Raw genomic sequence first — 23705 nt, 5'->3', positions numbered from 1 at the left:
CAATTAACCTCATTTTTTACACAACCAAACACCGAAAAATATGTAAAATATTTTACTGGAAAACATTTTACACCCAAACAAACAAAGCCTGAACCTTTTTGCCCAGTTATAAAAAAATGCTCTGTTCTGAAAATTGCATTAGCTCCTTGAAGACACGAGGGGCCATGCGGCCCATGCGCTGAGAACAGAGCAAAATTACAAAATCGTCCCTCTTGGATATGGGCTTGCCCTGTGGAACAGGTAAGCTTCATGAAAATAGAGAGCATATGTATGTAGCAAACCAAATGACGCCACAAGGCAAGGCAATCAATCAACCAACATAGGTAACCAAGATTGACGTTAAAACGCTAGTTTTGACACTAAAATGCCAATTAGGAGGATTGCATCCCAGCTGCAACTTCAGCCATCCAGCCACCTTTACGTAAATCCTATCAGTTAATCTGCCTTTTGACACGCAACTCCTTTGTCACTGCCTATTTCAACCTTCACCACAATCCACATATGGAACTATTTACTCATATAGACTGCAGTTTTAAGTGTGAGTTTAACAGCTTTACAGGAGGATCATGCTAAACCAACTCCAGAAATATGACTTCTTTCTCGCTGGTAAAGCCTAGTTCATTCAGAGTAAGAGCAGTCTCTCCGTCGCTAAGAGCACGCTGAGTGTATGGTCTCACCTGGAATTTAAGTAAAAGAGAACGGTTAGAGAAGGCAAACATTGTTCCGTGTGTTATTTCATTACTACATGTAGAATGGACTCGTGAACAGAAGAAGCTAAAGTCATATCCAGAAATTCAAAATCTCCTTGCATTAAAAATTTCAAGACTATTAGAATACCTGATTATACTCTGAAGTAAACCCCCTTGAAAGCGCACAAACATGGAGATAGAACTAAACCAAAATGAATTTCTTACAGATTTTAAGGTGAGCAACGTATTAGTTACAGCTTCAAAAATCACTCAAAATTTTCTGTCTTTTCTGAAAAATAGTTAATTGCTGGGGAACTCTAAATTCATTAAAAGCATCAATAGGAATGCTAAGAAGGTCTTCATCACTTAAGCCTTAGTTTTGGCTTTCTCACGCTTGGTTCACTGACTTTCCAGCGACCATTAATAGACCTCCATAGTTTTTAGACAACTCAAGTTGACTTGGAGATTTCTGAACGTTCTATATTTCTTGAGTGCCAATTCAGAGCAAAATATCCATTTGACCATGTGAACCAAATAGCTAATGCAATAGTAGGGGATGCTCTTTAAAAGTTTTACTACAGAATATAACTTACCAATCTGTAAGAGCCGGGCTTGACCCACCCGCCAACATCAACGAAGTCAAAGATGGACTGCAACGCCAAATCTCCCAAGTTAAGCTACAAGAATATGCAAAGGAAGTAACTGCTCAATTAATGCGAATCAAGTCTTCTTTAAAAACTGAACCTGTAACTTGTCTGACTTTAGAAATCGACGACCATTACGGCTACCGTCTGGCATCCGCACTTGAATTGTTAATTGATTTTCATTGTCCGATGTTGGTTCCTGAGGAAGAGAAGCTTCCTTTGCAGCTAGTCGTCTCTTGATTCCCTGCAGTAAAAATAGTCACCACTCACCAGGAATTAACAATCTATTGACGGTCAGAAGTCTTGATGTAGAAGACACACCAATTCCATTTGATTCTTCGAAGAATAGGAACAAAAAAAGCACTAAGTATTACAGCAGAAATATCAAACAATATCCATAAGTACAAAGAGAGAGCATTGTAATTACCAACACTACCAGTTTTCACTATTCAAATCCATCATAAAAATTACTGGAGGCAATTCTGTAGCAACTGACCGTAGACTTCACATCAAGGGTCTATGTTACATAGACAGATAGACTCCTCTGAGTACATAAAGCACATGTCTCCGACGGGTATGGGATGCCTGGATATGTGTCCAACATGTTTGGTTGGAGTTGCACATAGTAAGCACTAAGCATATTGTATATGATTTCTTTCCTTCTCAGCTTTGAACTTCTAACCAATTTGAGGAAGAACTTGTAGGCTCAACGTTGGAGAATCTGGTTGTGTTTCAGTGACTAGAGAAGAAACACTCAAAGTTTAAAAGATGAATTGGTCACTTAATCTATCAAGTACATCGGTCAGTAGGATATTATGATTGCATATGCATATTCTTGGTGTATGAAACCATTTCAAAGGTGTGTGGTTGTAATGCATTAGATTCTTATAACTCGAGCAAGGGTATTCCAGAAAATATCTGGGTACAGATGCAATAAAAAAAAAGCCGACCAAATAACGTGTAAAGGTAGCAATGTAAACTGACTGATCCTTCGCTTAAATACAAAAGTAAAAATAACCATTTCTAATCGTATATTCATCTTCAGACTTCTATTGAATAAACTTGTAAACAATTACTCAAGCGTTTAAATATCTTAAAGCATTGATAATGTTTAGTACATAAATTCTGTGACTTAAAGTTCTCAGTAATTTCTCTGTTTTTTTTCAAAGAGGCCCAAGGTTTACATTTGATTAACAGGGTTGTAATTATTGTGCAAGAAAACAAAACAAATGACCAAAAAAGATCCATTACCAGTTCAACACATCTGGTGCTGCCATTGGCAGGAGATTTTTCTAAATACACACTACCTGTTCTTCCTTCAACTTTCTACATGATGCCTCCTCCTTCAGCCTTTCTTCTTCAAGAGTAGCTCCTCTAATTGTTTGCTCTTCCAAACGTTGAGCTTCAGCTTCTTCCGTTGCCTTCAGTTCTTTTTCTCTATCAGCTTGCAATGAAGCAAGATATTCATCATCCTAAAAGCAATTTAGAAACAGGATAAATGACCATCGATAAAGACCACAGTTTTTCTTATAACATAAAAAATTTAATACTCATAAATCATAATAGAACTTTTCTGGATCACCATTACCACACATAGACACGACTGAACTACCTCATTAGAATAGAGATCATTCCATAATGGGGTAGATAATTATTTTCATGCTGTTTAGGACTTGATGGTGGGCTAACCTCAACTTCACCAATTTCTGTGGCAGAGTCAACAGAGGGAGAAGGCACATGCCTACTCCTGTGCCTGAGCAATGACTGCTTTTCCAGAATCGGAGTTCCATGTTGGATAGATGAGCTTCCCATCTCCAACCTAGATAATCTCGAAGTACACTTCTTATGAAAACCAAATACTTGCATACAAGTATCCAACATTAAACAAGCAAAATTAAAAGGTGTTTCACACCATATTAACTAGGAACAATAGGCACAAACCTTCCATTTAATGACATCACTTTCTCCAGATCACCAAGCAAAGTTGACTTGCAAGTGTCCAGTTCTGAAGCTCCAAATTTCTTCTCCAGTTCACGCAAAGCTTTCTCTTGCTCTGCCGTCTTCCCATTCAATCCACATAAGAGAGGTGAGAACGGGGAATATAAGGGTGCCACTATATAACAAAATCACAAACCTTCAATGACAACAAAACAGCTTCTTCAAGTTCAGCATCCTCTAAGAGATACTGTCTTTGCAGATATAGGGAACCTTTTCCACGATCCCTTCTTGAAGCCTCAATAGCAGCTCGAATCATTTCTTCTTCTATGTCATTGCTGTAGTCAAAATCATCGATTCCAGGGGAACTTGGCATTCGACTGGTGTCATTGGAACTATCATGCAATGCGTCATCCTTTTGCCCATTCTGCCCAGATGTATCTCCTGAGAGAGCAATTGGAATATTTACATCACCATCAGTTATGACAGTCCCACCAGTTCCTGAGCAAACTGCATCCGATTTTCCACTGAAACCATCTATATTAGGCGCGAGGACTGAATTGTGTGATTGTTCAGTCCCATCCCTGATCTCAATGGGAATCTCCCCAACTTCTCCCGAGTGTGAAACAATTGGCGAACTACTAGTAAAGTCAGGACCACTATCCCATAAACTTCTTCTTAAGTCAGAATTGACATGAGAGAATGGATTCAAATGATCATCTATGTTCGTCGCAACATTACGAGGAGCATCAATAGATGTTATGCTGAATAAAGGAAAACAAACAGTATCATCTAAGTTAGAAAAGGAATCAAGAGCATAATGAAAAGTTTAGTCAATGCAGGTGAAAACTAAAGCAGAAAGAAAATGGCAGGAAAATAGTCACTGACGTGTTCCTATCTCCAGCGAAATGTGCATTAATAGCATCATTGAGATCTCCCCAATTCTCCTAACAAGAGAACGAAAACAACCATCATTTTCAAGTTTTCTGAATGAGGTTATAAAGATTAAAGAAGCTTACACAATTGCACCACTAAATGCTTGAAAATTGTATAACAGATGACCACAACTCACCTCTGCAGTCTGCTCATATCACTAATGCCGTGACAAAAGATGCACAAATGGAAATGGACAACTATAGAATGACTACGTACATGAAAGTTAAGCCAAGACGCCCCACGAAACGAGAGAAAAAGTTGGTGTGAAGATAAATTAGATTCGTTAATCAGAATGCTCTACTTGACATGAGGAGTCCATAGATTTTTGTATCCATAGGGTCATGCTTTTGTTTCCTTTCTTTAAATAGAAAAGTAGTGATAACATAAAAGTTTATGGTGACAGGTCTTGAAGCACCTAACATGATCATTTCAATACCAAAATCACACACGTTGAATTATAAACCAGCTCACCTTTCCTGACATTTCGTTGTCTTAACATCTCATTCTTCTATCTCATCCTCTCTTTCATATATATATTTGTCTTCACCAAAAATAAATTACTCTTTGTTTGAAGGGCTTATCGTGGTCCGCCTACGAATCTATAAGCATGTTGACACAACAAACTTGAAGATTTCAATCAGGATCAGAATCATGTCTTCTTTTTCTTTTTTCTTCTCTGGAACGGCATCAGTATCATGCTGTTAAGTTCTTCAAATCTCAACATCGTGCGATTCTGTCCGTCTTGTGCACCCCATGCACCACAGATATGGACACATATACAGACACAGATATGGGAAGACACAGATATGAGACACGGAAAATTCTCAGAAAAAAAGGGGAACACAGACACGGTGGGGATTGTAATCCTTTTAGCAAATTTGTTAATTATGCATACCTACATTACAACACTAAAATATTTCAGTTAGGGCCCCCATCGAATGAGTTAACAACCGATGGTTTCTTCCTATACACACACATGCGCACATGTTTTATACTCACACTTATGGCCCAACACTTATAAGTACTTATGAAGTTATTAATATTTACTGCTGAAGAAGCTTTCAAAATTTACAAAAGCCACGCAGCGGCCTCCCCATGTGTATTCTCGGCGTGTCCCCAGCGCTAACAACATTCATGATCAAGGCCAGGAGTGGTAACTGTGCCCACAACTATGACCAGATAAATCTTATGCTTCAATTGGATTGCTCGAAACATGTGGAACAAAGTTAAATTCATTCATATTGAGTACATTTATTTCACAATAATACCAAACTACAAAACATAACCTCTACTGGACTATATATACACGAAGGATTTTACCAGCTCTAAACTACAGGTGATGACAATGTCCGACCATTCAAAACTCAGACGCAGCGGCGTATACATGGACAAACATTTTAACTACAGGTGATCGAATGCAGAAATTTTGAACTTACGATCACATATTTCGGTTGCAAATTACGGAAAAAAGTATACCTCGAGTTTCTGTGCGGCAACAACTTCGGAAACCCCGGTGATGCTCATGATAGTCTCGATTGCTTCACGGCTAGGTCTCTCCATCTCCGAGCTGCGCAGGATTTGCGCACAGACACACAGAGATTGGGAGAGTGAGAGAGAGAGAGAGGTGTTTCTCGTGAACTTTTTCAGTTATTCTTGCGTGTACTTATGCGAATAAGGACAACGCTTGGGGTGCCGTTCAAAAAAGTACTCCCTAGAACGCTTTGGGGTAGAGAGGTGCTTTCCCCCCACCCCCCAAATTCTTTCTTTCCGGTTTGCATTTTCTTTTTCCTTTTTCTCTTTATTTTCTTTTCTTTTTTTCCGATTTGAATTTTTTTTCTTTTTTTTTCTCTTTATTTCTTTTTCTTTCTTTCCGATTTGAATCTTTTTTTTTCTTTTTTTTCCTCTTTATTTCCTTTTCTTTATTTGTTTCAATTATCTTTCTTTTTCTCTTGAAACTAAATCTTGACTAAACTAAACTTTTTGGATTGAGAGGCTGATCGGGTGATGGTTTGGTGGCAGCCTCGGGTTGAGTTTCTTGAAAAACTTAAGAATACCAAGAACAAAAAACAAACACAAGGTTTCTAGAGCCAAAAGTTGGAGAGATTGAAGGTGTGAGTTGAATGGCTTGACAAAGGGTCCTATTTATAAAAAAATGATAACCTCCCAATATGGCCGCTGCCCCCCTCTTTTTCCTTTCTATGGTTTATTTGCTCCATGGTCATGTCCAATCCAATTGTAAGCATTCTAAAGCATTCCCCTCTCTTGTCATTCTATCTTATGTGCAAGACTATGTGATTATGTATGTTAGAATGCATGTATATCTAAAAAAATCTAAAAAAGACAACTTATAAGACAATTTAGGTTCAAGCTTATTTCGAGGCTTTGTAAAGTAATTGAGAGAAAAAAAAGTCTTTCAATTGATCATGTTTATTCGATTTTTTTTCCTTTTTTTCCTTTACAGATTAAAAATATAGTTACAAAAGTAAGTGTTTCAATTTTCAATCCGTTTGAACCAGTGCAAAGATGTTATTTTTCTGATCATTTCATCCTAAATGGTCGTAATTAATTTTTCGCTCTAAGGCCTTTCAATGTGCACCCTAAGAGAACTCTAAAACTAAATAAGGAATCTTAGAGTGTTCGTTGAAAAGCTTTAGAGCAAAAAATTTATTACAACCATTTAGGATGAAATAGTCAGAAAAATAGCATTTTTGTACCGGTTCAAACGGTTTGAAATTTGAAATATTTATTTTTTTACCCCATTTATATATTAAAAATATAGTTAAAATTTATGTATTTCAATTTTTTAGTTAAAAAATATAGTTGAAACACAAAGTCCTCTTTTTATAGCCTCCAGAAATAATATTTTTGGCACACGAATCAATATTTTTGGACCAGTCGATCGCTGCCTTATCTTGGCACACGAATCAACATTTTTGATACTTGTCTTTTGTTCACACTCTAAGCATGAGGTGTAAGCATTGTCTCTAATGAATACAACTTTTTTTTTCCTATATACATATTAAAATATATAGTTAAAAAATAAGTATTTCAATTTTCAATCTTTGAATTGGTGCAAATATGTTATTTTTTCGATCATTTCATCCTAAATGGTTATAGTAAATTTTTGACTCCAACGCCTTTCAATGGACACCCTAAAAGAACCTTGAAACTAAATAACGAGTCTTAGGGTGTTTGTTGAAAAATCTTACAGCAAAAAATTCATTATGACCATTTAGAATAAAATGATCAAAAAATATATAATTTTGGCCCTAGTTCAACTGAATTAAAAATTAAAACACTTAACTCTTCAATTATATTTTTTAATATAGGAATGTTGTATTAATAAAATAAAATAAAAATAATTAAATAAAGAAAGAAATTAAAAAGTGGGGTACTTGGGGGTGGGGGGAGAGCCAGGGGTAATCCGAAAACCGGCGTGGGGTCCGGGCGTGGGGTGTCAAGGGGGAAAGGCAATTTACTTTGGGTATAGTCTGCCCCAACTTTTATTACTCCCTGCAAGGACTGAGGGCCGTGCTGTGCGCTCGTTTGGATCAAGAATAAAGATTAAATGTATTATTTATAAAAGAAATGAAATAATATAAAATATTTGTTAATAATGAATGATTCATATTGATATGATATTTATGGAGAGATATTAAATAGTAGAGAAAATGACGGTAAGGACATGTTTTGATAATTAATATCTGCCAATGACATTTTCAGTATTAACAAATATTTTCAATATGTTCTTAACAGGCATTAATTATCACAAAATACACGTCCTGAGCCATCATTTTTCCTAAATAGTAATTGGTTTGAATAAGGCATTAAAAATGAAGGGATAAAATAGTACTTAATTTAGATGAAGGATAAAGTTGTTTTGTACTATAGTTGAAACGGAGGAGGAGAAAGTATTACACCCTCCATCCCGGTTTGTTTGTCCCATTTTTGACTTTTTGAGAGCGTTTGACCTCTCAAAGAATTGGCTATAATTTTCAATTCGTAATGTTTTTAATATTCAATATGGATCTTGTTTGATAGATCTCAATTAGTTTTATTATACAAAATTTTTAAAATCATAAAAAATATTATAAATTGTAAGATATAAGTATATTTTTGAAAAACACGTATTTCGACAATTGGACAAACAAATTGGGACGAATGAAGTAGCTAATAACACCTCAAACCCTAGGATAAAATTATCTCCCCTTAGGTGGTATTGGGGGTATTATAGAAGGAGGGGATAAAGGAAGAACCCCTGTATTTTTGGTTCCCAAACCCTGTATTAAGAGGGCCCCACAGTATTATAAGGGGAGAACCCAATACCTTTTCTCATGACCTCATCCAAATGAGTCCTAGGAGACAACACGGTGTTGTCCCGGCCTTGTGGGGCCCGCTCTGATCTTACTCTAATGATTGAAAACGTTTATCAGAGCTCGTTGAGTATAACAATTATGCAAAAAATTAGTTCGATTAGATATCATTAAGTTATTAATTGAAACATTTTTATTTTGAAAAGAATAGATCCGAAACACTGAATCAAATCTACTGGATTCCATTATTGGCAAGTTGTATGTGTTCCAATCAGGTATTTAATGATATTCGATCGAGGTTATTATTTTTTGCATAATTGTTCTACTTGACGAGCTCCACGAAGTGAACGTTTTTAATCATTGAAACGAGACCGGAGTAGGCCCCGTAAGGCCAGGACCACCGTGCAGTCCCTTGAAGAGCACAACATGGCCCCTTAGAGCATCTCCAATCCAATACTCTATTTGAGAGTATCAAAATATTCTATTTTATTCATAAAGCGATTTTAGAGGAAATCACTATTCCTATTTACTCCAACCACAAACCCTCTATTTATTCATAAAGTGATTTTAGAGGAGATTCTCCATATTTTCTCTCATCCTCTAAATATGGAGGATCAAAATCTCATCCTCTCAAATAGAGGAGGCTTGAGAGGATGGATTAGAGGAGTTCCATACTCTCAAATGAAGAAATAGAGCGTGGGTTGGAGATGCTCTTAGTCCTCCATCCTAAAATGTTATGTCCGTTTCATTTTTTGGACGTCTCAAAAAATTGTTTATATCTTTTAATGTATAATATCTTACATATTCAATATGAAATATTATTTGATAGATCTCAATTAATTTTTTTAAACAAAAATTTTGAAATCATAAAAAACATTAACTATTTTTTACAAGGTTTCAAAAAAGAAAACAAGCACAACAAATTAAGATGGGGAGTACTATTTTTCGTGTTGGCCACCAAAATCCCTCTATCTCAATTTCCTCCCAAGACTATCTAATTGTTCTCACACCACTTTAGCCTAATATCTATAACAATCCATTCAATTCATCATCAACAAAAGTGACACTTAGGGCCACATAGACCCAAAAGATACCTTTTAAGGGTTAGCTTGGTCGCAATGGAAAAGAAAGGAAATGGAAAAAAAAAATAAAAAAAATTCTCTTCCTTCGTTTGGTTTGAGAAAAAAAAGAGACGAAAAATAATGAAACAAAGGCTTATGAACAATTAATTTTTTTTTTTTGCATCTTTTCCTTTCTTTTTATAGGTACCACAGGGCATAAGTATTAAAAGACTCCAACACGCTTAACAATTACAAGTTTATAAATCCTACAATCTTTAAGGCGTTAAATAATTACTCCATCTCAGGATCATTGTCATATTTGATTATATCATATTAACCCAATGTATATATTTTTTTATTCACTAAAATTATCTGTGCTCTTCAAAATGATTCTCGAATTTGCGAGCCATTATAGCCAAGCTAATCGAGGACCAACAAAATATCTCCATTAAAAAACGTTATCCAGAATAGTACTAGTTTTTTGGAACGGCGTAGGTAAGGAGAAACAATTGGAAATTCGGGGGAGAAAATCTTATTTCCGGAGCAGTCGTAAGCAAGAGTTTACAGCGCTCAATTGCGACCGTCAAAAAATGTTTTGAACGGTCTAGATGTTAATAAAACTTTTCCAAAAACGACTTAAATTTTTTCGAAAAAGTTTTATTAAAATTCAAACCGTTTAAACCACTTTCAGGCGGTCGTAGTGGACTACTGCCATAAACAACTTGTTAAGAGCATCTCCAGCTTTCACTCATATTTTTTTTCTCAAATTTGAGTCAAATTTTGGGTAGACACATTTTCAACCATCAAACCTAAATTTTACACATCTTCCTCTTTCTCTCTCTCTAACTAACCGTTGAAAAAATAGGTCAAGGCAAAAGTTGTCTTAGATTTGGGCAAAAAAATAGGTAAAACCCAAAATGAGAAAGGGTTTGGGTCAAAAATTAGAGAGAAATTTTTGTGATTTTTGCCCTATTTTAAAATTTGAGTCTTAAAATGGGTCAAGGCTGGAGATGCTCCAAGTACTTTCTCAATTCTGGGATGGAGATGCTCTAACGCCCTGTTTGGATGACGGAGAAGAAGGCAAATTTGTGAGGCGGCCGGATTTGTAGTCCTGATCCCACTCAAATCCGGTGTTTGGTTGAGTTTTGAGGAAGCCGGAGTTGAACACTGGAGCGGCTTCAAATCCACCTCCAGGTGGATTTGTGAAGGACTGGTCTGACCCTGTCGTTGGTAAATCCGGGGGGTTTCAGACGTTTTTACCCCTCCAAATCCCCCTTGTCGATCCAGGTGGCCCTCGTTTTTATTTTCTCAGGCGATTTGTTTTGTTTTCTGAAAACCAGAACAACAATAATTATTTGTGGTTGAACTCACAAATTGAAGGTTAGAACTTGAAGAATCGAAGTGGGTTCAGAGGGATTTGTGGTGGAATTAAAGTTTTTTGACTGAGATTTGAGAGAGAGATGAAGGGATTTCGATCTGGGCTTGACTGACGTGAGTGAACTAGGGCTGGAACTCCGAGATTCAAGGTTGAATCTTGATGATTGTTGGTGGGGAGTGAAGGATTGGTGGAGAATGATCGACGATGGTCGGAGGGGAGATGATCGACGGCGGCAGCGGCAACGGCGGTGGTCGGAGAAGACAAAGGGTTGCAGAGCATCGGGTTGGGTGGGGGCTGGGTGAATGACCAGTGGGTTTCAGAGGATGGGGTTATGGGAGGGTTATGTATAGTTCCAATTATGTATATATACATATATAACTCTTCCTCACTTCCCACTTACATTTGTTTAATTTTTTTTGATAATTAATATTGTTTCTAACTTGTGTCGGAAATTTTTTTTTCTAAAATGAAATTAAGGTTAAACATTTTGTATTCTAAAATGAAATTATTTTATTTTATTTTAAAATTAATGGTAAATATCTATTTATTTTAATTAATATGAAATAAACCAATTTTGAACATTAAAAATTCAAAGTGGGACAATTAAGTCATTTTACATCTTATCGTATCATATTCACCCTTCAAATCTCTCTTTTCAAAAAATCATCCAAACACCTCATTACAAATTTACCATTCTTAACATATCACCCCTTATTATATATCTACCTTCAAATCCATCCACATTCTATATCCATCCAAAATAAATCTTCCATCCAAACGGGCCGTAAGTACTTTCTCAATTCTGGGAGGGATAGAAGTAAAACCAAGAAAAAATCCTAGGGTTTTAAGTTGCAACAAAGAATTCCAGTTTGATTACGAATAAAAATTCCTCAAAAGCCACGACGTCGTTCTCTCTCGATATCCCTCTGGTACCACTACCAAACCCTCCAGGCTCGGAGATCGATTCGCTTTTCCGTACCAAAATCTTAGCTCCGATCTGAGAGTGAAAATGGAGGAAAGAGAGAGCGAGACGTCGAACAAGAAGAAGAATAAGCCATGGGCGTTTTGGAGCTGGGCGTTCGCTTCTGTTATCTTCAGACTAGTACTCGCTTACTTCCCCCGAAACCTCAACTTCTCCGCCCGCCCCGAAGTCTCCACTCCTCTCACCAGCTTGCGCCGCCGTAATTCTCTCTCTCTCTCTCTCTCTCTCTCTCTCTCTCTCTCTCTGTACACTCTTATGTATGTTTGTATATGTATGCGCACAATACGTGTATTTCGTATGTTTAGCTGTTTATTTACGAAATGTTGCAGTGGCTGAAGGTTACTGGTTGAAGCAGTCATCGATGTCGCCCTATGCTGGTTTGCCTTCCGTCATTACTGTCTAACATATCCGTAATCACTAATCGGATTACTGATTTGAATTCTATCGCGTTTGATTTGTGAATTTTTTTTTCTTTTCCCGTAGGCTCAATGTATCATGGATCTCCGCTCTTGCTGTCAATTCTAGGTCCTCTTACGGTTAGAAGGTACTTGTGGACTTCAGTCAACTGTTCGGACGTATAAATTGTGTGTAGATATTTTATGTATTCCATACAATATCATCTGTTGATTTGTATGTGTAGAAACAAAATGTAAGGTATGGTACTAACTGTGTGTTTTTGTTAGGGATGGAAATGAAGGGCTGCCGAATCAACTTATCTGCAGGTAAAGTTTTGCATCTATTTCGTTGTTTGTTTCGTATGTAGTTCTCTTGTTTGTTTTCTTTTATCGACGTCGCATTGGCAAAATTTCTTATTGGTTCATTTAATTCATTTTCTTTAACGGTATTATCTGGTTAATGTCCTTGAGGTGCTGCGTATTCTTGGCTGTTGTAGTTGTTACTTGAGGAATTTATTTATTTATTTTGGTTATCCAATAGAGGTCGGGAGAGGCATAACACCTTTACATTGGGGGTGTCTGTTACAGAACTTCAGCGCAACTTCTAATTTTGCCAGCGGTTATGCTTTTTCTGTTTAGCAGTTATATTGTTGTTGTTTGCACAAGTTGCAACATGGAGATAGGGTTTGGCTTATGTAACTGAGGCTTCAAGAGTAAGTTTTATCGATGGGCTTTTTATGAAAACCAATGTTGGTAGTTTCTGCATAAATTGTTGAGGCTATAACTTTGTGATTTTCGAAGCTCTGTCAATTGGATGCTGGTTTTGTTGATTTGTATTAGTAAATAATGTAAAGGAAGTTGAAGTTCTAATTTCATACCCTGTAACGTCCTTTTCTGCTTTCTAAGCGGCTTATGATTTCTTCCTTTTGATAAGTCTTTTGCCATCTTTCTATTATTCTGTTAATATCAACACATCTTGGATACAGTTTGGTTTTTGTGGTTGCAGATTTTGTCACTGCAATGCTTATTCGTTCAACTGGCTTGAATCTTCAAATGGCTTATAATCAAAGCTTGAAATCACTAGGCCTTGTAACATTGTTGGAAAATTCTGGTAATTGTAAAATATATGTGATTGCATAGTGTACTGTTGGATTCCATTGTTTCTCTCTCCCCTCAGAAGTTGATGAATCTCACTATTCCATAATATTTGCAGAGCTTATTTCGTCAGGGGATATTGCTGCTCTTGTCTACTTATGGAATCCTTTTACCATAATCTCTTGTGTGGGTTTGTCTACATCTCCAATTGAAAATCTGGTCATCATGTTGTCGCTGTATGGAGCCTGTACACGTAAGAAGCTTTGCCTCTATGGCTAGTACAACCTTCTTTAAGTAGAATTACAAGGATGACATAATGTGAATCCATGGAATTGAGATAGAAATTATTCTTCTGTTCTTTCTCTCCCTTATTGGATGAGGTGTGTGCAAGTCGTGGATATTTCCTATTGCTCCTATTGGGAAGTTGGAACAATGAAAAACCTGTAGCACTTTGTTTGGTTCTCTTCTCAGAAATAATCTCTCCAAAACTTTTGATTATTTCGTCATCCGTGTTTTTTTGTCTTTAGTTATTTTTTGTCAAATTTTTTACTTATTTTATACTTTTTGGATGTACATAGCGTACCTCTATTCAAAAAGTAAAAGAGTTTGTCAAAATATTAAAAAAATTTACTAAAGATGGAAAAATTCGCAAATCTATGGAACTTTTTTATCTAAAAAATAAATCTCAAAATTGCAAACCAAACACGGTGTAGGTGATTATGATTATCATTTATCTTTTGACTTCTATATCTATCCAAATTAGTTAGTTCAATGATTTTTATAGCTTGCAGGTCATATCTCATAAAGCTGATCATTATCATTTATCTTTTGACTTCTATATCTATCCAAATTAGTTAGTTCAATGATTTTTATAGCTTGCATGTCATATCTCATAAAGCTGGTCATTAACTTTGTAAATTTTTTACAAGGATTTTTTAATATAGAACTTAGAGTTTTGTGCATAAATCTTAATATGTAAAGGGAAGTCTTCTTTAAATTAAAAGAACAATGTTGAGGAGGTGTTGCATGGTTTTAAAATGCAGGAACTGCCCTTTCTTTTTCTGTCTTATTTTCCTTACTGATACCGCTTTATTGTTGGCAGGGAGGCATGTTAAATGAGTGGTAATAGATTAGTTTCCTATACTTTGTACTGGGCCATTTAGTATCTTATTTCTGTTGGAGTGCAGGACGAGTTCCATTGGCAGCTTTTGGATGGGTCTTGGCAACACATTTGTCTTTGTATCCTGCTATTCTGATTGTACCGGTATCCCTTCCCTTCTTCTGGTGCTTGTTAAAACAACTTCATTTTCATACATAACGTGGTGTGATAAAAACTCCTCTTAATTTTTCTTCAGTTCGTATTCGTCAACCTCTTATCTGGTAAAATATGTTTCATGCTTCATCCAGGTGATTCTTTTATTAGGTTACGGTCCAGATGCTCCCCCAAGGAAATTGCTCCTGCAAAAATTTAGAGAGAGTTCCTCATGTGACTGCTCCAGTCAAGACAAGGAACGGACATCTCTGCACAAGGAAATGACAAATCAATCAGTGCAACCAATGTTGTTCTCATGGAAGCCAGTTGTGTTTTTCACTTTGTGGGCATGCATGTGGGCATTCTATGTGTTAGTTCTATGTGCCATTTCTGTTAAACAGTATGGTGGTCTTCGGGAGATGTTTAAGAGGTACCAATCTGAAATCAAGCATATCCAACTCTGTAGTCTAACAACTTCCAGTTTAGTTACTGGGATCTCGTCCAAGCCTTCAAAATGTGAATTTACCATGCCAACATACAATAAATTACTCTAATGCGGATAATCGTTCTTGTTTGAATTACCATTGTCCTTGATTGCTGAATAGCAAAGAAATAGGAACTTCTTTGCGATGGTAAGTTTCGTACTTCACATCTCCCACCTGGTAGAACAATAGAAGATTGTAATTTATAAGTATTAAATATGCAAATGTGCTTGAAGACATTTTGTAGTTCTGATATCTGAAAAATAACAATACTTAGTTTGGAGCCTTTTTGTAAATGACAACTAATTCCTCAAGCCGTTAAACTTTCATGGAGTGCATCTCTAATTATGTATTAATCCAACAACGGATGCTTCAACACTGTGTTCACCGTGCTTTTTGTGATTCATTGCATGCTTCTTTATGATTCAGTCACCCACTATTATGCAAATCCACCTGCACAAACAGTTGGAATGAAAGGACTTCTATTTGGCAATTTTTAGTTCTGATATCTGAAATTTTGACATTTTACTTGCAGATTACTTTTTCATAGATAAGAAAATACCTTTTTTTGGTGGTTATTCTCAGTCGTTGAGACTTGAGATGGTTTAATCTTCATACTTGTTAACTATTAATTGTTTAAATCTTATTAATTTTGCATATGTTTATGGATGGATTTTGCAGAACCTATGGGTTTATTCTCACTGTGGAAGACTTGGCTCCAAATATAGGCGTCTTGTGGTGAGTCCTAATTCATCTGTGCAGGTCGTCATCCATGATATGGTTTTTTCCCAACATTTAAATTTTTCACTTCTATGATTTCTTTGCCTACTTGAATGCAGGTACTTCTTCGCCGAAGTTTTTGACTTTTTCAGAAATTTCTTTCTGATAGTCTTCCATGTAAATATTCTATTCATGCTATTGCCATTAGCCATACGGCTAAACCACCGGCCTTGCTTTCTGGCTTTCGTGTACATTGCAATCGCTTCCATGCTTAAATCTTACCCTTCAGTAAGTTCCTGTCTTTTTCTTGAAAGTTGTAACCTGTCCAATATTAAGTCTTTACTTTGTCGTACAACATTACCCTTGATGCATCGATAACTGTAATTACATTGCCGTCCAGGAATAAGATATTTACTAACAGGAAACTATAGACTGTATTTTTTATGGGTGCTTGAGAAAGACCCCTACAGTCCACGTGCGGTGAGCCATTTTCCTTCCAATTCATATGGCAGTTACATTGACATCTCATTTTGGGGATATCACTAATAGATAACATTTTGTTGTGCATATAGTCCAGCTGGCTTTAAATGACTCTGCCGTGTGCTTGTGTCTTTTCGTCTGTACAGAATCTTTTTTGCATTCTACTCCATCTAATTATGGTGCTCCACAGATGCCTTTTTAGATCAGTATGATAAGGTGGGGATTCGGTTGAATGCAGTTTGATAGGAGTTATTGAGCTTGATGAAAAGTAATGCAAAATGAAGTCACTTAGTTTATGCAAACATATTGTGGACAAGGCTTTCCTGAGTTGCGTTGAATTACTTTCAGAAAAAAGGCAAAAAGATAGACTCGTACTCTTCATGGTTATTGTTTGGGAATCTTTTCCGCTTACCATTTCTTTGGTGGCTTGCCCTCAAGATGCAAGATGCCAGAAGTACATACAATGTACTCTATTGCTGATTTGCTCAGAATTTTTGAAGCATTGACTGCTTAATCATCTTGCATCTGATAGCCAGCTTGTATAATACGACTGGAAGTGTCAAAACAATCTGTCCTGATTTTGTCTTAAGGACAAGTCATGGAAACTTAATTTGTCTAATTAATTCCAATGTTTTTCTTATAATTTTGACTTGTTTGAAATGAATCAGGTTGGAGATTTGGCTCTGTACATGGGTTTACTGGGCTTGTTTATCAATGAACTAGCAGGCAAGTTAGCGGAAACAATTTTATTTTTTGTATGATTTTTTACTGGGATCAACTTCTTAGGATATCTATCCAATTGTACGCAGATATGCAGTTATCTTTCTTCCTCTTCTGCGGATATGTGGGAGTTTCTCTCCTTAGCCCCGTGATGCACAACCTATGGATATGGAGGGTACGTTTCTATCTGTAATTAAGTACAGTGTCACCCCAAGTAGAAGTACATTGTTTGGATCTTTAACTTACTGAATGAGATTTACAGGGCACTGGCAACGCAAACTTCTACTTTGCAACTGCTATGGCTTATGCTTGCTTGCAGGTCTGTATTATTTTTAGTTTTATCTCTTTTATGAAAACACTCACACGGTATGGGCAATGAAGAAATTTCTGCTCCAAGCTATCATGTAACTGATGTTTTCATCATTGAGCGATGGCCTGGAATAATTTTGAAGTAAGCACAAGTGCAAAATATGGACATTTACTGTCGTCAGCACAAAGGATTTCCCCCCTTCTTTTCTTTTCAAATTCCTTAGCAAAACAGTGTGCTCTATTTAGTTAGCACAGCCTGGTGCAGGTGGGGCAAACCAGAAGAAGAAAGTTTTCCTCTTCTCTTTTGCTATTTGGAGTTCTTGGAGCATACATAATATTGATGCTCATGCGTTTGTCAGCTCAAACTTGTGATTGAATTGGGATTCATCTCTCTCTCGCTCTCTCAAAGTATGATTTTTTTCTTTTCTGTGCAGATTATTTTAGTGGTGGAGAGTGTGGGTGCCATGCTCAACCATGACAGGAAGTTAAGAAAGCTATCTGCCACGGCTGCTTGAGATTGTGAATCAACAAGAGGAGAGCTATTTACCGCTATTTACTTGCAGCAGAGGAGAGCTACTTTTACCGCTACATTTTCTCATGCTGCGAAGATGTGCTACAACAGAAAAAATCTCGATTACGGTCCTTCAAAATATGTTCTTGGAATCCTAGTCACCTTCTATGTATTTTTTTGGTAGTGTAAAAATACTGTTCTATCAGCAGACCAGTTTTCGTGGTTTTACTGTTTCACGCTTTCGCTAGCCGAGTATACTGATCAAATAGATTTGCAGAATATAGAAGAAGGCCGTTTGCTTTTAGAATCAGGCTCATGTTTCACCTTCTTTTCAAATTTCTTTCATTATACAATATACATTTCTAAGTCGAGGTAAATGATTTTAGAGCTCTCTGGAAGAATAGCATTTATGTAAGCCGACCCCAACTGATTGGGACACAAGGCCCGGTTTGGTTTGGTTTAAGTCGATGTAAATGATTTTTGCCATGTCTGTACTCTGGATACTGCTCTACCGTAATTCCTATACCATGTATCATTAGTGAGTAACAAAACAGAGATGACTTCTCCCTATGTTGTAACATTTCATAGAGTATACACAGTTGCTTTGGCTTGGCTTGCTTCTTTATTTGTATTTTAACTGACGATGACAGCCTAGGGTCTATTTGTAACGTTGTTAATTTTCTGGATACCCAAAAAAGAAAGTAGCACATCCATGGTTTACACCAGTTTAGCTCGATCTAACGTTGATATGTTGTGAAAGAAAAATGAACAAATATGAATCTTGTCTTACACCATCCGTTTTTGGTTCCACAAAGGGAAATTGTACATTTGCATACATATTTTTTGCATGACTTTTTTTTTTTCTTTTTTCCTTTAGATGTTTTGAAATGAACTATTCTAATCAACGTTTTAGGTCCTGGATTAGCCCAAGATCAAACCAAACCGAATTGAGCTTTAAGTGTCTCACTGAGAAGCCTTGTGTTGTGCTACATGTGACCTTAAAAAATGACTTTTGTTAGAGTTTGTGCCACATTGATTAACTATAATCTCCAAAACTAATGTATGAGTCTGGGCGGCCTTTCTACTCATTGCCAATTGGTTTTGAGTCATCCAGTGTTCCTTTTCTTCTCACATTTTGGGGGACCTGATGAGGTGGTGTGGAATGCTTAGAAGTCCAGTAGGGCCTAGATCAAGAAGTCATCTGGGCTAAGCCAGCATTCAGTGTATAAAATCTTGCTCTTGCTGCTACTTTGTATGGCTTAAAAGAAATGCCAGAATTTTTCTGAACCTATCAGAGGGATCGATGTTTGCTCTGTTCTTCATGTACGTGGGTGATTCCTGAATCAAGAGCTTGTTTAAGCTCATGGAGGAGGGTCAAGAGCAGTGCCAAGAATCAAACTGCTGCGACCTGCTCGATCAGTGGAATCTGTCCCTAGCATTTTTACTCCATACTTGGTGTGTTGCTCTTTGGTTAGTGCTGCAGTGGTGTTTTTAGACCCTGTAGGTGTTTTGTTAGCTTCTACTGTTTTGTTTTGTGTCCCGGGCCAATTTGCACGCAACTCGTACTAATCCCTATGTACACCTCCTCCCACAGTTGTTTCATAACTGGCCCGCAACTCGTACTAATCCCTACGTATACCTCCTCCCACAGTCGTTTCACATGCTAACGTGTGGGGGTGAGGTGACCCCAACAGTTGCTAACAAAGAGAATCGAGGTGCTGTGTGAGTTTGGCATCGTAATTCTTATTGGCCGGGGGTGGTGGATAGCTCCTAGTGGAATTTTTGTTTTTTAAATTTTATCAGAGCTCCTAGTGGACTTGGTTCTCTTATTCCTATGTTTTTGGTTGTATAAAATTTACTTACCCCGAAAAAAAAATAGTATCAGGAAACAAGTGGGAGCTTCTTAAGCTTATTTGCGGATTATAATCAGGATTTTCTTAATCTAATTCCTGCCTCTATTAACCCCCCAAAAAAATAAAAAAATAAGAAAGGATTGGCTCTTGGGCGGATTCAACCGTCACTGTGATAAAGAGAACCGTACCTCCTCCTGCTTCAACCATGTGCTAGCTAGCTTTTCCTAAATACTAGTAGTGGACATCTAAAACAGAGCAGAGCAGAGCCATGCATGTGCACAACAAGAAGAATATTTTGCAGGTTAAGAGATCGTTTGTTCCAAAAGGTTTCTACAACTTCTGATTAACCATTCTTTCTATCATGGGTTTTTGTTTTTGTTTGTTTGCATTTTACACCAAAGGCTACTAGGTTCATGGTATTTCTGACACTACTCCTAGGGACCCCAAAAACTCTCTGGTGTTTGGTCGGGTTGTTACTTATGAGGTATGTATAATGTATGTGTCCTAGATCTTATACCCTGTAAGTAAGAGTTGAGAGAGAGAGAGAGAGAGAGACCATTGAATGAAGAAGGAAAACGAAAGGTTGCTTGGTAAGTGGAGAGAGAGAGATAAAGAGATACTACTACGAGTAATAAGTGGAAGAGAAAACTCATTGAGAATTGTACTACTGTGAGAGAGGGGGTGATTCACTGATTCTGGAAACTCGAAGTGACGAGTTTATACCTGTATTTCATGTAAAACAATTTAGTCCAAACCTTGAACTTGGAACAGGATGTCTGTTATATGGTAATCTAGAACGTTCATATTATGGAGCTTGTTGAAAGCATTAACCATGAGAAAAACCACGATGAACGGATGCCATGTGATGTAATTTCGGAACATTTATTTTCAACAAAAATGATATTATAACACTGGATCAGAATTCATTTAACCCATTTATTTGAAGACAAATACATTACAAAATCATACTATCAACCAGTATCCGATCATTGTAATTTTTGACAAATCCGAATGGACCGTCACGTCAACGTCGAGTCCAAATTAAAGATTGAGGATTCCAGTTCCTTCTAAATGATACTAACAGAGACAAAATTGTAACCTATAGAATATCCTAAATTCACCTAGTCTTGTTTGTTTTTGGGTCTAAAAATCTTTAAGTACGGTCTTCAATAAATTTTCTTTATCTATTTCTCTCTATCCATTACTCTCAAAAATCTCACTCAAAACCCAAACCGAACAAGACTAGGCGTTGAAACTTGAAACAAATTGGATTCTTTTTCTCCCCCTTCAAACTTAAAAGGGATTGTCCCGGAGACTAATCCTTTCTTAATTTCCACTTACGCTACAGTGATTAATTATCAATAAATTGCCAGGTAGCCTAGCAATTTAAAAATCGTACGCGGGAATCTTATGTATGTTTTGACTCCCACTTCCACTGCTGACGCCATGTCCCATTGGTGCACGAGTCTTGGGGTCTGATCTCTTCTATTCCGAAAACCTTATGTAAAATTCAACGGCCGAAAAATTCTTCGGTACAGAAACACAAGATTTTTCGGTACAAAAAATTCTGCCTTCCATTCTTGTGAGTCAGTCCGCACCACAATTCTCTGTGTCGTCCAATGTGGTCCTGGGCGGGTTCCAAAACTAGAAATTCGAAACTTACAAGCTAGTCCGAGTAGGTGGATGACTGACTATTCCAAATTCCTCTAGTTTTAGGTTTAACTCTTCTAACCTTGACTTCTTGGTCGTCGAACAAATTTATATTTAGTCGGGGTCTTTCCTGTCTTTCCTCAAAAGAAAATAATCAGTCGCAAAAAAATTATGCGGGACATCAAAATAACATTCTAATGTTTTTTTTTTCTTTTCATTTCTTTGGTGAGTTTTGGATAGGGTCACTTTGGTCTGACCCTGCAGGGTAAGCCCTACATGCTGATAAATATCGCAAGTACCAAGTTACCAAAGGCATTGTTTTTTTTTTTTGAATGGCGAAAAAAGATATTATATTAATACAGAAAACAAGATCCAAGAATTGACAAGAAATCAATTCAAATAACGCCCAACTCCACCCCCAAAAGGATCCAACGAAACCAAAACAACAGAAAAACACCCCACACATCCAAAAATCAAGACACTCCCACCTCCCACATAGAACACGATACCCCACCCACCAAAAAACCAAGACACTTCGCAACCCCAAATTCAACAAACAAGACTCAAAAAACGACCTGCAATGGAATAGAAAGCTAGGCTTGCCCTGCCACTTTGTCAGCTCTGTCCAAGTCTTCACCTACCATACCTGCAAATTTGCTTATGACTTCATCCTCCTCACCATCATACCCCAACCCCATGATCTTGTTGCAGGTCCAAATTGCTTGTGCTTCGTCCAGAATTATTCTGTTTCTGTTAGTAACTTCGTCTAAAGAGATAGATGCAGAGAGTGCTAGCGCTGCAACGGCAGACCTATAAACCGCACATTTTGGTTTGTTAGACCTATAAACGAAAGGCATTGTTAGCCGGAGTCGTATACAAGACCTCCGAGTTTAAATAAAATAAAATTCCAATGCTGCTCCATGTGAACAAGGTATGGTGATTTAATTTAATTTAATTTATTTTTTGAAGTGGGGTGTTTTAAATTAACTTCAACACTGCAATATTTGTTCACAAGTCACACAACCATTTATGCAGTTCACGCGTTTACATTATACCATCCTATAGCTTGATCAGTCGGTCCACAATTTCATATTTCAAACCTGGCTTCGAAACAATTTGTTCATACGTCGACGTGATTGACTAATGTGATGGATTAAGTATAATTTATCTCCTCAACAATGCTATTGACATGCACAACTTCACACTGCAACGTGCGTGGACCTCTCGGTGAATGTGAGTATGTGTGATTTTAGACTTTTACCTCATATGAAAATTTTGTTTCCTTTCATGTCGGTGAACAATATCACTCTCTATCTTGATTTTGTCATTTCGGATTACAAAACTCTTGCTTCCGATAAAAGCTTGTTTGAGAAAGTAAATAGTAGACAGCTTAATTGCCAACATTACCTGCAAAAAAATGGTAAGAAACCGCATCACGATGGTGGTGGAGATAATAGCCAACGCCACTTTAGAAATGACAAAAAAGACGAGCAATGAACTGTTCAAGTTTTGTTTTAAAACTCGACAAACTTCAATTGTATGCTTAAGCTCCACATATTTATCGGGCAAACCAAATCATAAACGGACTATAACCCGATCGACAAATCACTTACTGATCTGGAGTAGCTTGAATATTTTTATACAACATAAGCTGAACGAGTCAAGTGATAGCGAATTCATGCCTAGTTTGAAAGCTTAATGTCTTGTTTGGATGGTATTTTGGAAAAAAAAAATTCTAACTCAAAAAACACTCATTACCTCTACTAGCTTCCAATTATTACTCTCATTTCTCCCTTCACTCTCTAATCATTATTCTCATTTCTCTCTCTATCTCTCTTCACTCATTACCCCTATCTCCAGTTATTACCCTAATTACTCTCTCCACTTACTATCCAAAAACCAAACTAAAAAATTTTCACAACACCATCCAAATAAGGCATAAAGAGTTTAAAAAAAGAGTTCAAATTTATCCAGACAAACATGAGATTAAACTCAAATACTACCTTGTTAATTCTTTATCGGCCCTAAACTTGGGAGGATGTCAGCTACACACAGACAAGTATTTTGCCAGAAACAATAAAAAAAACCGTAAAAAAAAGTAGTAAACCCTGGTATTGGGACAACTGAACAGTAAAGGCAACCTATCGTCGTCAAAAGCTACTTTGGTAGGATTGAAGTTATGCATTAATCAACTAAAACAACTGTTAAATAACTAGAATTTTAAAATCAACCAATGATTCTTTGGCAAATCATGTTCATCCACTACCATTACTTATGTGATCTCGAGTGTCCGGGCCAGC

General features: G+C 36.9%; 2 protein-coding genes across 4 annotated transcripts; one reads left to right on the top strand and one right to left on the bottom strand.

Annotated features, from left to right (window-relative positions):
* Positions 1-306: 306 nt before the first annotated feature.
* On the bottom strand, positions 307-5890 carry LOC131334091 (plant UBX domain-containing protein 8). 2 transcript variants are annotated; one of them, XM_058368965.1, is made up of 9 exons: positions 5681-5890; positions 4157-4215; positions 3468-4032; positions 3275-3393; positions 3023-3152; positions 2641-2805; positions 1434-1577; positions 1283-1339; positions 307-677 (listed from the first exon to the last, which is right to left on the bottom strand). In XM_058368965.1, the coding sequence occupies exons 1-9, from the start codon at positions 5762-5764 to the stop codon at positions 570-572; spliced, it is 1431 nt and encodes a 476-aa protein (XP_058224948.1). In that variant the 5' UTR covers positions 5765-5890; the 3' UTR covers positions 307-569. The 2 variants fall into 2 exon arrangements, with proteins under 2 accessions (XP_058224948.1, XP_058224950.1); XM_058368967.1 differs by lacking the exon at positions 2641-2805 and having other exon boundaries at positions 5681-5889.
* Positions 5891-11812: 5922 nt separating this feature from the next.
* LOC131333381 (uncharacterized) lies at positions 11813-18300 on the top strand. 2 transcript variants are annotated; one of them, XM_058367865.1, is made up of 14 exons: positions 11813-12137; positions 12268-12315; positions 12422-12482; positions 12622-12660; positions 13320-13444; positions 13547-13681; positions 14616-14692; positions 14836-15110; positions 15844-15900; positions 16002-16170; positions 17031-17088; positions 17172-17257; positions 17345-17401; positions 17826-18300. In XM_058367865.1, exons 1-14 carry the CDS (start codon positions 11966-11968, stop codon positions 17904-17906), a joined length of 1440 nt encoding a protein of 479 aa, XP_058223848.1. In that variant the 5' UTR covers positions 11813-11965; the 3' UTR covers positions 17907-18300. The 2 variants fall into 2 exon arrangements, with proteins under 2 accessions (XP_058223848.1, XP_058223849.1); XM_058367866.1 differs by having other exon boundaries at positions 12106-12137; positions 13340-13444.
* The last annotated feature ends 5405 nt before the right edge of the window (positions 18301-23705 follow it).

The sequence above is a fragment of the Rhododendron vialii genome, chromosome 7a (assembly GCF_030253575.1).
Source record: "Rhododendron vialii isolate Sample 1 chromosome 7a, ASM3025357v1".
NCBI lineage: Eukaryota > Viridiplantae > Streptophyta > Magnoliopsida > Ericales > Ericaceae > Rhododendron > Rhododendron vialii.
The sequence above is the reverse complement of the archived record's forward strand: the minus strand, read 5'-3'. Positions and strand labels throughout refer to the sequence as shown.